Source organism: Cyprinodon variegatus, unplaced genomic scaffold (assembly GCF_000732505.1).
Source record: "Cyprinodon variegatus isolate N-32 unplaced genomic scaffold, C_variegatus-1.0 Scaffold526, whole genome shotgun sequence".
NCBI lineage: Eukaryota > Metazoa > Chordata > Actinopteri > Cyprinodontiformes > Cyprinodontidae > Cyprinodon > Cyprinodon variegatus.
This window is the reverse complement of record NW_015150979.1, coordinates 190,545-204,145: the sequence shown is the minus strand read 5'-3', so window position 1 is coordinate 204,145 and position 13,601 is coordinate 190,545. Positions and strand designations below refer to the sequence as shown.

At 39.8% G+C, this 13,601-nt stretch overlaps 1 protein-coding gene across 1 annotated transcript in view; it reads right to left on the bottom strand.

The window, feature by feature from the left end:
• Positions 1-553: 553 nt before the first annotated feature.
• The window catches only part of LOC107095152 (disco-interacting protein 2 homolog B-A), a 56,777-nt gene continuing 43,729 nt past the window's right edge, over positions 554-13,601 (bottom strand). Inside the window, exons 22-37 of the mRNA XM_015391130.1 lie at positions 12,734-12,935; positions 12,391-12,503; positions 8,202-8,282; positions 7,935-8,058; positions 7,689-7,810; positions 7,429-7,540; positions 6,956-7,065; positions 5,927-6,057; positions 5,664-5,832; positions 4,403-4,573; positions 4,227-4,288; positions 4,060-4,117; positions 3,876-3,950; positions 3,518-3,692; positions 2,287-2,410; positions 554-2,206 (exon numbers count right to left, since the gene is read on the bottom strand). Of these exons, the coding sequence (XP_015246616.1) occupies positions 1,954-2,206; positions 2,287-2,410; positions 3,518-3,692; positions 3,876-3,950; positions 4,060-4,117; positions 4,227-4,288; positions 4,403-4,573; positions 5,664-5,832; positions 5,927-6,057; positions 6,956-7,065; positions 7,429-7,540; positions 7,689-7,810; positions 7,935-8,058; positions 8,202-8,282; positions 12,391-12,503; positions 12,734-12,935 (2,082 nt within the window). The 3' untranslated portion in view covers positions 554-1,953. The remainder of the gene's footprint in view (positions 2,207-2,286; positions 2,411-3,517; positions 3,693-3,875; positions 3,951-4,059; positions 4,118-4,226; positions 4,289-4,402; positions 4,574-5,663; positions 5,833-5,926; positions 6,058-6,955; positions 7,066-7,428; positions 7,541-7,688; positions 7,811-7,934; positions 8,059-8,201; positions 8,283-12,390; positions 12,504-12,733; positions 12,936-13,601) is intronic.

The window sequence follows — 13,601 nt, the reverse complement described above, 5'->3', positions numbered from 1 at the left end:
CATATTGGATTTTTTAGATTTAAACAATTGAGGAACCTAATATCTTTCCACCATTTTTCTGTTGGAACTTGTATTTCTTTGTCTCTTTTTCCACAACAAATCAATTGCTTTTGTTTGTAACACACCTCAAATGTGCTCTAAGATCAGAGCACAATGATGAACCAGCTTCTGAGCTCCTGCTAGAGCATCTGAAAATATTTTATCGCTTCTAAAACACAAAGTCATAATTAACACAGAACCTGGGTTTTGTGTAGGCATGGGTCAGATACAGATACCAAAGTATGCAATGGTTTTGCAAAAAATATGATTTATCTATTAAGGTCTTAAAGGAACTGTAGGGAAAAATGTGAATTACTTTTTCTATGCCTGTAAGGAGCACAGAGCAGCAATGCACCTTTGTCTTCCATACAACAACAAATTTGCTGTATGGAAAGCCTAAAACATTGATGGTTAATGGTCGGTCAGCTGTGTGCAGACTAGCTACTGCATCAGAAGTAACTAACAAGCCAGTATCTACTGGTTTTATTCAGTGTTACTATAAAAAGACTGCAAAAAAAAGTTTTTTGGAGCAAATTCAAGTCAGTTTAGGATCACAAAAAATTATTGTAAATCAGTATTTAAAAAGATCTACATGTCTAAGTATACTGAATCTGCTGCATTTTCCTTTAATGTTTTTATACCATAGGAATTTAATAATGACCCATGCCTAGCTGGGAATTAGTAATATCAGCAGAGCCTCTGATGATCCTTCTGCTCCAGTAAAGTTGAATATGCATGGTTACATGGTTGAGAAGAAGATAATCTTTAAAATCTGCATATTTTTTTCCCAGTGTCCTTCAGTCGGTTATAAAGGCTTGATTTTTTAGTAGATATTCTTAGGATTTTGTGTTTCTTTATAGTTGCTGATGAGAGGCAAAAACATGTGCTATATCTTAAACTGTCCTCCTGATGAACCAATTAGGACATGTTGGTTTATCTGTTATTAAATCATTTCTAGCAATCTGTATGCAGATATCTGCTGCACCTCCAGGTCGCATGCACACCTAAACTCCAGAAATATCTGCAAGTCCTGCTAATATTTCTTAAAATAAGGTTATCAAAATGATCTTATCTACCTTAGCATGTCCTAGCACACAAAAAAAAAAACAAGAAAACGAAGAAATCCGTTTTATATTCACCAATTCGTTCTTTTTTTTTTTTTTTTTTTAACATAGAGGTGGAATCTAAGTGTATTTTTAGGACTTTTTTGACAAGTGAAGGCCAAAGCTGTGTCTGCAGGTTGACAGCAGGTGAGGAGGCCAGAGCCACTGTGCTCCTTGTGGGAAGTCAAAGAGTCGGGATGGGACTCCCTGGTGGCACTTCTTTTTCAATACTGATGTGGATTTTTTTCCAGTGGAAGCAGCAGCAGCTGGTGTGAGCAGTTGGTTCTCCTTTGGAGGCAGGACACAAAGCCAGACGTGCAAAAGGTGGAGGAAGTTCCAGTGCACCCCTGTCTTTAAAAGTTTGGATGTTGAAAAAAACAAGACAAAATAATGAAAATTAAAAACATTTAATGATCGAGTCTTCCGTCTTTGATGGGAGCAAGATACTAAAAATACTTAAAAAACATGATTAGGAATGCAGAGGGAGAAACGGGCTTCAGAGAGCAAATGAAGTTCAAATTTCCTCAAAGTGAACGATGCGTTTCCTCGAAAGAGGATAGAAGATTTCACCCTTGTTCTTGGAAATCCCGGTGAACCTGGGCTGCAGCAGTCGAGCAGGTGGAACAAAAGCAGGAATAGTTTCTGAAAAGGGAAGCATTCATTGTTACAGCACTGGCACTGTGCTTGCATTCCCACGTTGCTTTTCTCTTTTGAACGTCTCTGAGAGCCGACGTGGTGGCGGCCGTGGTTTACGCCCCTCAGGTCTTCTCCAACCTTGGCTCAGTTTTCTGCATCAGTCTCTGAAAGTTGTTCACATGTTGTAGGCCACATAGATGGGGTCAAGTTGGTCTGCTAGGAAGGAGTCCCGCAGATGCATTCTCTGCTTCTCCCCTCTAGAGTTGATGGGGATGACCCCGGGGTCGACAATGACCACCACCCCCACAATGAGGTGGTGCTCCTCCAGGACCACGTTAGTGACCAGCGGCACCAGATCTAAGGCCTCTTGCTCTGAGCCGCTGAGCTCCGCCACCACCACCAGCAGGTTGGTCCACGTAAACACGGCACTGCGAAGGATGCAAGAAAAAAGTTCAGTTTGCTGCTGTTACTAAGAGCTGAGCAGTGTTAGGCACCTGGAAAACCTCACCTCTCTGCGATGCTGCGGTGGGCTCTGGAAACAGATGTCTCAATGTCGATGGGGTGATAACGCAACCCCCTCAACTCCAAGGTCTCATCCAGAGAGCCCACAACAAACAAGGCATCATGGCGATCTGTCAGAAAAAACAAAACAAAACAAAAGTTACTATGTTAGTGTTATTACATAGTTTCCTTTCAAATGGTAACTATCGGTACACCAACATAGGAAACTGATTCACCGCAAAGGCTTTTTAGTTGACTTTTGGCATTAAACTGCAGCTTATAGTTGAATATTTGAAATGGCACAATCACATAAAAAAAACTCATTAAACATTTTATGACAGATAATTCCAAAAAAGTCAAAAACAAACCACTGGACTTTTTTTTGTAATGGGAAGAGGTTAAGGTCGTTGTTGGCCTACAAATCCAACCGATACTAGCATGCCTCTGTAAAGGGAAGTCATTGAGGTCGTTGTCGGCCTGGCTACAGGAACGATGTTTTGACCACCTGCATGGCGATGAGGATGAGGTGATAGTGGGAAGGAACTCACAATCCTCAACTCACAATCCTCGAAAACCTATAACGCAGTTATAGGTTTTCGAGAGCTGAAACCTCCCCCTCTATTTAAGGTTGTTTTTTTGTCTCTCTTAACATAAATGGCTTCCTCCACATCCCTTTCAAACCACCTGTCTTCTTTGTCCAAAATGTGAATATTCTGGTCTTCGTTTGAGGACATCGCGCCTGTAAGCCAGGCCAAAAATGACCCTAACTAGTCCACATTACAAGGGGTGGACTTTTTTTTTTTGGGCTACTCTATAAAGCCTGGTGCTCCACGCTACTCCAGACAATTTGAATTGAGGAAGCTTTCTGGATGGGAAGCAAAACGTTTTCAAACGTGGAAAACAAAAGAAATCCTCTGGTTTGTTTTAAACTTTTTTTTTTTTATTCAATTTCTTCACCAATTTTATCAACTGAGGGGTGTTTACTATATACATGTGTGAATCATTTCAAGCCTCTTTTTGTAATTTCAATGCTTAAATAAATGAATCACATTTACAGCAAGTGTGGTTTAAGGAAACCATTTAGCTTCTGATTACAAAGGAATAAAACAAGCATCTGAAGCAAAGCTGGGATGCTATAAAAACCTGTGCAATAATTTGCTCTGTTTAACGTCTCTTAGCTGTAGGTTGTACACATGAACACAAACAACAGAACATCAATGAATGTGTTTGGCTTTTACCTCCACTCGCATCCAGCAGCTCAGTTCTCTTGATGAAGCCCAGGTATCCCGTCCTGGCCCAGAGAGTCTGCGGATCCCCAAAGCTCAGTTTGGTGTTGAAGTGATCCGCCTGCAGGCTCTCCTCTCCATAAATGGTGTAGTAGCCGCTGGCGCTGTGAGGAGAGTTCACCCAAATCTACAAAAACACAAACGAAGTCATTTTTGAGTTGAATTTTGCATCAATGCTGATAGAAAGAGAGAATAAATAATCCTGGGTGGTTTATAGCATTAGCCAGTTTGGTTACCTTTCCATCAATGAATCTAAAATCACCTTAAGAAAAAAACCAAACCTTCCCTCTAAGACTTTCTGCTAACTTACCTCTCCAAGATGGGAGTCTCCCAGTGGGCCCCTGGTCTCTGGGTTAACTATGATGACTCTGACTCCTGGCAGAATCTTGAGGTAAAAAAAATATATAAGTTTAACTCAAAATACAATCAAAGATCTTTATTTTATTTCTCATCATGTAGAAAAACAAGTGTTGAATAGATCAGTAAACACTTACAGTTCCAGATTCCATCAGTGGAAGACTCTGTGGAGCTCCCTTTTCCACCAGTCTCACCCTACAAACAATAAATATATACATTTATTTAATAAATGTTTGCTCATAGCACAACATTGTGTGACCACTGTTAATGTCTCTGGCTGCAGTCTTTGGTTCTTTGGTCTTACCTGTCGTGACGCAGGGACTTCATATCCACATAAACGGTGGAGGGATCTGGTCCAGAAGTCCCCTAGTTACACAGAAAGGAATATTATTTATGTTTATGTAAAGTTTCAGCTCAGCAGAATAAAAACAAACGCTAGGGTCAAGTTTGGTTATTTGGAAGAAGTTTTATGATAGATACCTGTAAACCGATGGCCAGATTCACCCTAGAGCCAAAAGCGGTGCTGACGGCCCGAGGCGACAGGCCAAGATCTTTGAAGAGCTTGGAAAAGGACTGAGAGAGGGCGAGACGAGGTCGCTCCTCAGCTACGACCACACAGCTCCGCACACACGACAGGTTCAGACCCCGCGCCTGAAAACACACACAGCTGATCATCAGTCAGCTGTAGACTGAGGCTGATGTACGGCAAGCAGCAAACACTTAAAGCCAGGAAAGAACTAAATTAAAGAAAGAGAAATTAACAAAACAACTTCCCATATTAAAACTCTGTACTCAGACCTAAAAAGGTATTTTAAAAAATCATTGTATCAAGCACCAAAACTGCCCACCTGCGAAAATGAAAATAAATTGATAAGCTTCTGTTGTATTCATAATTTAACAGGTAATAGTTTAAAATAATTGTGCTTAAATACATTTTATCAATGAATAAAAAAAGTTATACAAGCAACATTATAAAATTTGCCAACTAGGGAATCTTGACCTTTAACCTTTAGGTTTATCACCTTTAAAAGCGCCTTTGAAGGCAACACTGCAATGTTGCAAAATTAAACCACCTCAGAGTTTTGGAATCCGATAGCATCAGATCAAGAAGTCATGTAGTGTCTAGAAAATTAATACCACTGGATTAAATCTTACATTAGTTAAGTGTCATATAAGTTATACTGTCTAAAAACTTTTAGCTTAGTTAGCTCTGGGTGACATGACTCATTTAGCGACGGACCTAAATGAGTTACAAAGGCGTGTTTTTGAAAAGGAGACAGAGCATCAATATGCAATATGTGCTGTACGTTCACCTGAAAAGTCATTTATTTGGGTCAAGGATTACACAAGGATTACATTTACAATTCATTAACTGAGTTGTAACTCAGTTTAAAAAAATTTTTTTTATTGAACATGTGGCTTATTTTGTCGATGTATTTCTTTGGCCACTAATACATTTTTATGGAGCATTAATATGGTGTCTGTCCTTTGTCTGTACACTTTTAAGACCATGAAAAACTCAAAACAGTCTAGCATATAAAAAAAATGTTATAACGGCTTTAAACTTAAATTTCTTTTTGCACTGAGCATAAAAACACTTTAGCGATTCGTTTTAGGCTTTAAAGAATTGAGCACAAATGTTCCTCCCTCTGTCTAAACCTGTCAACTCATATCCCTGACATTTCATTAATACTTATTAGTAAATATATTGTAAACACATCTAGTGGAGAGCAACCCTGACCTTCAGCATCTCTGTCTGCGTTCCCAGGCCTTTGGTGCACAGCTCCATGACAGAGTAGGAGCAGAAAGTGTCTCTGATCTTGTACTGACTGAGCGTGGTCAGCCACAGAGGCAGCGAGGTCTCCAGCTCCATTGGAGGAATAAGGATAGACTGGTGACCTGAGTAAACACTGAGAAAGACAAAACATTAGACACAGCAGACATAGAACCATTAACTGCAGCCAATTTTATAGAGGAGCAACATATTTTAGTGTTTTGAGGTACCTGGAGAGGCACCAAAGGACAAAGCCCAGGCCGCAGTACGGATCCAGGCAGATGGCTATTTGGCGGGAGGAGTAAAGCTCACACTGCAGCTTAATGGAGCGGCAAAGAGTGCTGACAGCTGCATGAGACATCTAAGGGAGTCACGCACATGAGATTTAGTTCGGTGATCATTATAAAAAGAAATAATCATAAAAACAGTTTATTTAAAGTATTAAAGTAAACATTAGAACATGTTTTGTTATTTCATTGAAACAAGGAGCTAAAAGCCAATCTCCAGAGAGCATCAACTCAGCTCTCATATTCTAATGGACTTTAAGGGGATGTGGTTTGGTTTAATATGGTAGGACCAGGCTTTTTATCATCAGAGGCCAAGTGCTGCAACCACAAGGATTTGATAAATATCCTCTTCAATAAAATGACCAATACGCTGGGTAGATTCAGTTCAAAATATCGACAGGAGTTTAAGATTAGCATAAGACAGGCCTCTTTACTAACTGTTTTTAAGTCTCTTCTTAAGACCAATCTATTTTCTTTGGCTTTTGGCACAATTTGTTTTATTGTGTCTGTTTAATATGCATTTTATATTCTTTCTTTTCTATTTTATAATAGCATTGTATTTTATGATTGTGTACAGCACTTCTGTCCTGTCGGCGTATAAAGTGCTTCAAAAATAATGTTGGCATGGTATGGTATTAGGGTTATTCCATCAGGTCAATGTCTTTTCAAAACGTGAACATAGAATCTATATTTAGATCCACCCTAATGAATTTCGGGCTGCTAAATTAAATTGTTTAATTTAAATGGGAGAAAAAGTGTATAAAAAAAAAAAGGTTTGTGCGACAGTCTGGATTCAAACCTACAAGTTATAAGACTTAGGTTATTTTACTTATTTGCAACCCTTAAACTTAAATTCGTCCTTGTTGACATTTTGCTTAAAAATAGGATTATGCTCTTTGTGAAAAACTGAGATATTAGCCAAACTTTTCCTTCAACTAAAGGTTATTGTAAGGAGATTTGCATTTACTTCACCTTGACTCCAGTCAGCATGCCGGTGGTGGACACACTGAAGTCCAGGTAGGCCAGCATCTCAGCTGTAGGAGGTTTGTAGATTTGTGGAGGCCGCTTTCTGGGAAGATCATCTGGCAGGAGGGGCAATAAGATCTTATAAACTCCTTTATTCTTTACATTATTTTCACATTTTTTCTGTTTCCTCTGTAATCAGTCGTTTAAAACATTTATGTTAAAATCTAACTAGACTAAAATCAACGTTGCTTTGTTCTTCAGACACTGATCTCCTTCAGATTACAAATAACATGTTCTATGGATGTAAAGAAGAAAACAAGGACATCTAGTGGCAGAAGAAATAAATCAAGCCTCTGCATTCAGAGCTGCTTGATTAAAAAAAATAAATCACAGGGTAAACATAAATTAATAAAACAGCTCCATGCCAACTGCCTATAGCCTTAAAGCAGTCCTAGCTTGAATGTGTAGATGTTCTGCACCTGTGTCGATGATAGTTGGCCATGTTTTGACATTAACGCTTGCTGCAGCCTCCCTGGACCTGAGGATCCTCATGAGAGGCTGAGTGGTGAGGATGCAGGCAGCTTTGCTCACCTGAGGAGGACAAAAACAAGAAAGGATGAATAAATAGGAGATTGTGTGGTGCCGAATGCGGTCTCCATTCAAAGACAGAGCAGAGCTGACTTCAAATGACTTTTTTTTTTTTTTTTTTCCAAATATCTGCCATATGGACTGCACTCACATCAATGATCATGCGGACTGTGGGGAGAGTAGCAGCCAGGTTCTGGGGGTGAGGCGGCCTTACTGTCACAGGGATCATCCCTGCGTAGAGGCAGCCATAGAAGGCAGCAATCAGGTCAATGCCTGCAACAAAGAAACAATATGTGAGCTAAAACCCTTTTAAACACAAAAACCTGAACATTTCATCTTCAAACAGGTGAAAAAAAGAAGGTAACTTTCAAAATAATGTGCATCGTTTGAGTCTAACCTGGGGGATAAAGCAGCACCACGTTGTCGCCTGTGTTGAGGCCCCCTTTTTCATATAGAGTGGCAGTGATTTTCTCTGCTCTCTTGTGTAGCTGTGCACATGTTGCTGTGCACACCGGTACACCCTGCAGCAGGAAATGGTGAAGATCAAAAATGACTACTGTGCACCTTAACAAAAAGCCATCTTAACACTAAATATTCCATGCGTTCGGACACTGTAGCTCTTGTTACCGGAAGAATTCAGTCTGTGTGTGAAGCTGTAATCTACCTTGGAGTTGAGCAGCACATAGAGAACATGCTCAGGGTCAGTTTGGGCTCTCCACTGCAGAGATTCTGACAGGAATTGGTGCTATAAAGAAATCAAAGAGAATTAATCATTAAACAAACAAGTGTGTCTAAAACAAGTTGCATTGCTAGAGAAAATAATCAATAAGGCTAAACATGTAAACAGATCAACAGCCCCTTACAAAAGTATTCAAACCCCTTGATTTTTTTCCACTTTAAGCCACGAATGTTGATGAATTTAATTAGAATTTCTATGCGAGAACGGCACGCTGTGAAAGTGTGAAAGGAAAATCTTTTTATAAAACAAATAACTATCTGAAAAGTGTGGCATGCGTTTCCATTCTGCCTAATTTATACTTTGTTGAATCGGCTCTGGGGTCAAATGTATGTCTCTATAAGCATTGAATATGGAATATTTGCCCATCATTTGCAAAATAGCTTCATTTCTGCCGGATATTTACGTGGTCCTCAAGTCCCTGGGACATGGCCATTCTATCAAGAATATCTATGCTCTGAGTTTTCTTCCATGTACCAAGCGTTCGATCAGCTTAAATAATTTAAGCATGTTCCGGACTGGCTAATTTTTCAGAATTGCTTTAGTAGTAGAAGAAGAAACTGCCTGTTTGTAAACAAACCCCCACTAATCTGCTCATCCTCAACTTAAGCTACTCTTTGTCCCTGCCCTCGCTTCTCTTTTTCTTCAGTTCTTCTGTCATGTCTGTTGATGTAGTTATTTCCACTATGGACGCTCGTGACATCTTTTTATCCATACTTTTATTTTTTGTGGTCATTGTAAGTTAAAGGCTCAGCAGTACCTCATGGTAATGCTCCTTTGATACAGTAGCAAAGGGCAGGATGGCATGTTCATCTGCATAAAAAGCGATTTAAAAAAAATTAATTTCCACTGTCTTTACAGTTGTGATGAACTCCAGGTGCTTTATGAACTTGCTGTTGAATTTTTAAATAATGCTAGTTTTAACTCAAGAATCTATCGAATTTAAATATTTGGATGTTCAAATTTGGAAATTATTTATTCGAAATCATGAGAACTGAAATCAAATAGATTCTTAAGTTTGTGGTTACAATGCGACAAAATGGGAAAATGTAAAGTGCATGAGTCTAAAAAGTGATACTCTTGAACAATAGCCAGTTATTTTCATGATGGATATGGTCATTTAAAACTCATTCTTAAAAAATGAGAAGCACCTAAATATAATAAAGATATATACGGTTCTCCAGTTTAGTTAAAAAATTCACCTAGATAGGAACAAAACACGATTATGGGAATAACCAGACTGCTGGTTATCAATGTAAGGGTCACACTGGGACCACTTAAAAAAGATTTCAAAATACTAAGCTACGAGGCTCCAAAAAGGGCAGAATAAAAAAATGTAATGTATTTTTTTTCTCCAAGACAACCACCTAAAATCAAATCTCCTCAGTGTCTTTTTGGTTAAAATATTGTTTCTCAGAGTGGGCAAGAACATCAAAACCAACTCCCTTACAAACAAAGGACAGGAGACCATATGGCCACACATAAAAACAAATATAAAAACTAAAGATCTCTGGACATACACACATGTAGCAGAGCTACTGCGTCATTAGTCGGCGTTCTCCCGACACCCACTCAGTCAGACAACATGTCGTGCTCTGAATCAGGAGGGACGTCATGCAGGCTGCTTGCTCTGACCAATAATGAAGCCATGCTGCACGTAGGAGCATCACACAGAGAACAGCGAGCAGAGGTACTCAGCGGTACCCGCAAAACAAAAAGTGGTCCTTTTTGAGCACAAAGACCAGCAGTAACTCATTAAAACTGTGAATGTTCTATTTCTAAAAATTTATCAATTTGAGGGGAAACTTTTGAAGTCCTTCATTGTGATAGAATAAGTCTGGATTCGTGTTAAATGGGAAGCCAGCCACTGAAGACAGCTTGGCTGTGTAAAGCTGTTACCAGAGAGAGAGAGAGGTGGTGGGGGTCAGGGTTTTCACAGCTGCAGAAGCACAGAGGACTGGCAGAAGCAGCAGAAGCAGAGACGGACAAGGGTTGGGGGTTAGACTAGCACCTTACCATCATGGTAGGCCACATATAGAGCTGTAGCCCAGCAAAACAACAGCACAGGTGGAGGATAAGTCATCAGAAACCAATTTCCAAAACAAACACTTGGACAATATATTCAGAGCTGTGAATATTCTGTTATCCTAGTCAAGGTCAAGCTTAAAAAAGCAGTCAAGGCAAGTGGATGTGAAATTTTCTAGTAGACGTTTCATCCAAGAGGCTGCTTCAGTTCTAACTAGTGCTGGGGAGCACTGAGATTAATATACTGTATGTGCAACAAAGAATTAGGGGGATACGACAAAAGGTGGCTCAGATCCCTCTTACTGGATTTGGCAAGGAGGTCACCAGGAGGATGTTAATGGTCGTTAGAGGGCTCTGATGGGTCGTTAACGCCCTCGTCAGAGAGGTTTCTCTCACATGCCTCACTGAAGTGTGAGTCAGGTGGGAGTGGGCGAGGGGTCAATCTTTTGGGTATTGTTCCTAAAAATGCTTTGTAGGTGGGTGAAAGGTTATGTCTAAGGCCAACTCCTCGGTTGAGAAATGTTTTTTCCAGATTCACAAAGATGGCTCCCTTAACCCCCCCAATCAAACTATCTTTCTTCCTTTTCAAGAATATAGATGTTGTTTTCCTCAAACGAGTGTCCTTTAGCCTTCGGGTGTAGGTGAACCACCCAGTCCCATCCTGAAGAGCTGGCCCTCTTTTGTTGAGCCCTGCGCCTGTGTGGCGGTTGCTTGTGCGCTCTTCACTACACTGAACTGCGTATACCACATTGTTGGTCTTTTTTCAGGATGTCTTGTCTTATGGGTGAACCAGTTTTTTTTTTCAGGGTGTTGGTGGGTTTGAATTGCACAGGGATCAGGTGCAGGTTGAAAATCCTGAATGACAATGTTCCTTCTGTTTTTTTCCCTCTTGGATGAGAGTTGAAACTTCTTCTAGAAAACTTCACATTCAGTTGCCTTAACTGATCTTTGTCAAGCTATATTCACAGCAAGTTATGCTTGCTAAGTTAAGTTTGCAAGTTATGGGTCATTGTTATTTAAATGCACGTGGATCCAATTTGGTTTAAGATATACTCAAAAATGGCTGAATTTCCATGATGCTGCATCCGACTATATGAACACAAAGATCATTAAAAAGTGTGGGTGAAACAGTGACTAACAATATAAAAATATATAGTTAGGGGTGATAATATGCAACTGGACATAGGATATTTACTGTGTAGGGGAATCTGGGGGTATCCTTCCCCAGAAATATTTTACATTTAGACAATGAAACGCCAATTCCTGCATTTTGAGGGCGAATGCAGCTAACTCTTTGTCTTTGCTACAACACTACTTTTGTCCTGATTATGGGAAGTATGTGTGCTTGGCTAGAGGTGGAAACTTCATAAGGGAGACAGAACATTTTTAGGTACAATATTATGTTTCATAGGTTAAATCAATAAATCAGAGAGTGTAATGCTACGTTCACACTGCACACGCTTTGAGCATCAAAGAAGCGTCTACTTCGTCTGCTTCATTTTTTATGCTTGTACACATTAAACCCAGATGTGTGAAAAGATGCGTCTGATGCTTCTGTGCTCAATGGCAGAGAGGGGCTTTGCTATATTTGCTGTGAGAAGTTGGTAAAAAGTAGTGGTTAGTAAAACTTTGCACTACAACTCTTGAACAGGACCCCCTCAGTTTTCTTTCAAGGGCTGTTTCTGAATCCAACCTAGTCGCAGCATTCATTGCGAGGGAATTTTTACAGCACTGCAGCTGCACTGTATTCAGTGTGAACAGAATAACTACGTGTGACTGAATGTGCCCTGATTTATAAAGTGGGATACAGATATAATGGAAATATATAATTTTCAACTGACTCTCTGAAACTGCTACACTAAAATAATTAGCTAATTATCCCACATCTTAAATCACTTATTCATGTTGAAATGCCTGTGGCTGGGAAAACTATCTTTGTTGACATTAGATGAATGCAGTGTGGATTCAGGCGATGAAGAAAACATTAACAAAGGTTAACATGTGTTTAGCCACATTCTTATGGCAGTAAATTAGTTATTCTAGTTTTGTTTTTGATAAGCATCTGTTAACAGATCCAATTGTGAAAAGCTACCTTTCGAATGAGGTCTTGATCATCCACCACACCCAGCTCTCTGCCTGTGGCCGGAGCAATCCGCTTCCCTGCAACCAGGTTGCCAACAAGCATAGAGGCAGGACCAACATCCACTATGAAGACCAGAGACATGAGTGGAAAAAACAAGTCAAAACAAAAAAAGCACCCCCTTCTATTATTTAAAATTTTAGAATAGAAACCATCTAAACATCTTAAATTGATCAAATTTGAACCTTAAGAAAATAATGGTCGCAGAACTGCTGTACAGGGTAAGATGAGGAACATTACTATGCCCATGCTATTATTATTCTCTACTTGCAACAGATTCAGACGATGACCTCACCTGGCTGTTTCTGTCGTGGCTTGGGCATGTTTGTTACGCACGTATGCGGGCACATGAGGATGTTGCAGGGATGCAGGTTTCCATCCAGAAAACTCTGCTTGGTTTCACAAATGTGGATGCCTCCTAATGGCGTCTTTGGGAGCGTGTTGGCTGGCACAAGAGCGAGGCAGTAAAGGCCAACCTGGTGGATACTGTCGATTGCCTTAAGAGAAAATATGCAAAAAATCATGTAGACTTGACACATGTTTTGTTGGCCAGCTCTTCACAGGGCTGGTTAACAAAATAAAAAATAAATAAATAAAAATAAATGCACCCGAGGAAAAAGTGGTACAGTCTTTCACCATTTTAATATGTAGTGTAGTTCACGAGAGGTGTATATGACTTTGGGGGAGCTTAACCAAAAAAAGATGCTGTTTTTACATGATATGATCAACTGAATGATGCAGAACATTAAAACATAAACTTCAGCTCCTTTTTTTTTGCAGAAGAGTGCACGAGCATCTTTCAAAGGTGAGACCGTGGTACTGTGATTGTGCATATGTTTGCTCAGGCATGTGTGGGCTCAGTTAGGTCACATCATTTGCCTTTGCATCACAAACGTGCATCACACTTCTCTCCTTTCCAAAAAGCAGAAGGCTCATGTTATAACCATCAATACATGTTTATGTTACCAAAGCGTGTCTAATACTAGTCCTGCTTACAGCAAGGATAAAACTGGCTGTAACTTTGGAGGAGCAGCATACAGGTGGATAATCCAAAAGCATTCCCAGCTTTTAATCCTCCTGTTCACTGAACAAGTTGATGTGCCTCCAATCTGTGTTGTTCAGCTGGAAATGCAAATTGTTGGAACTAAACTCTGCAGGATTTT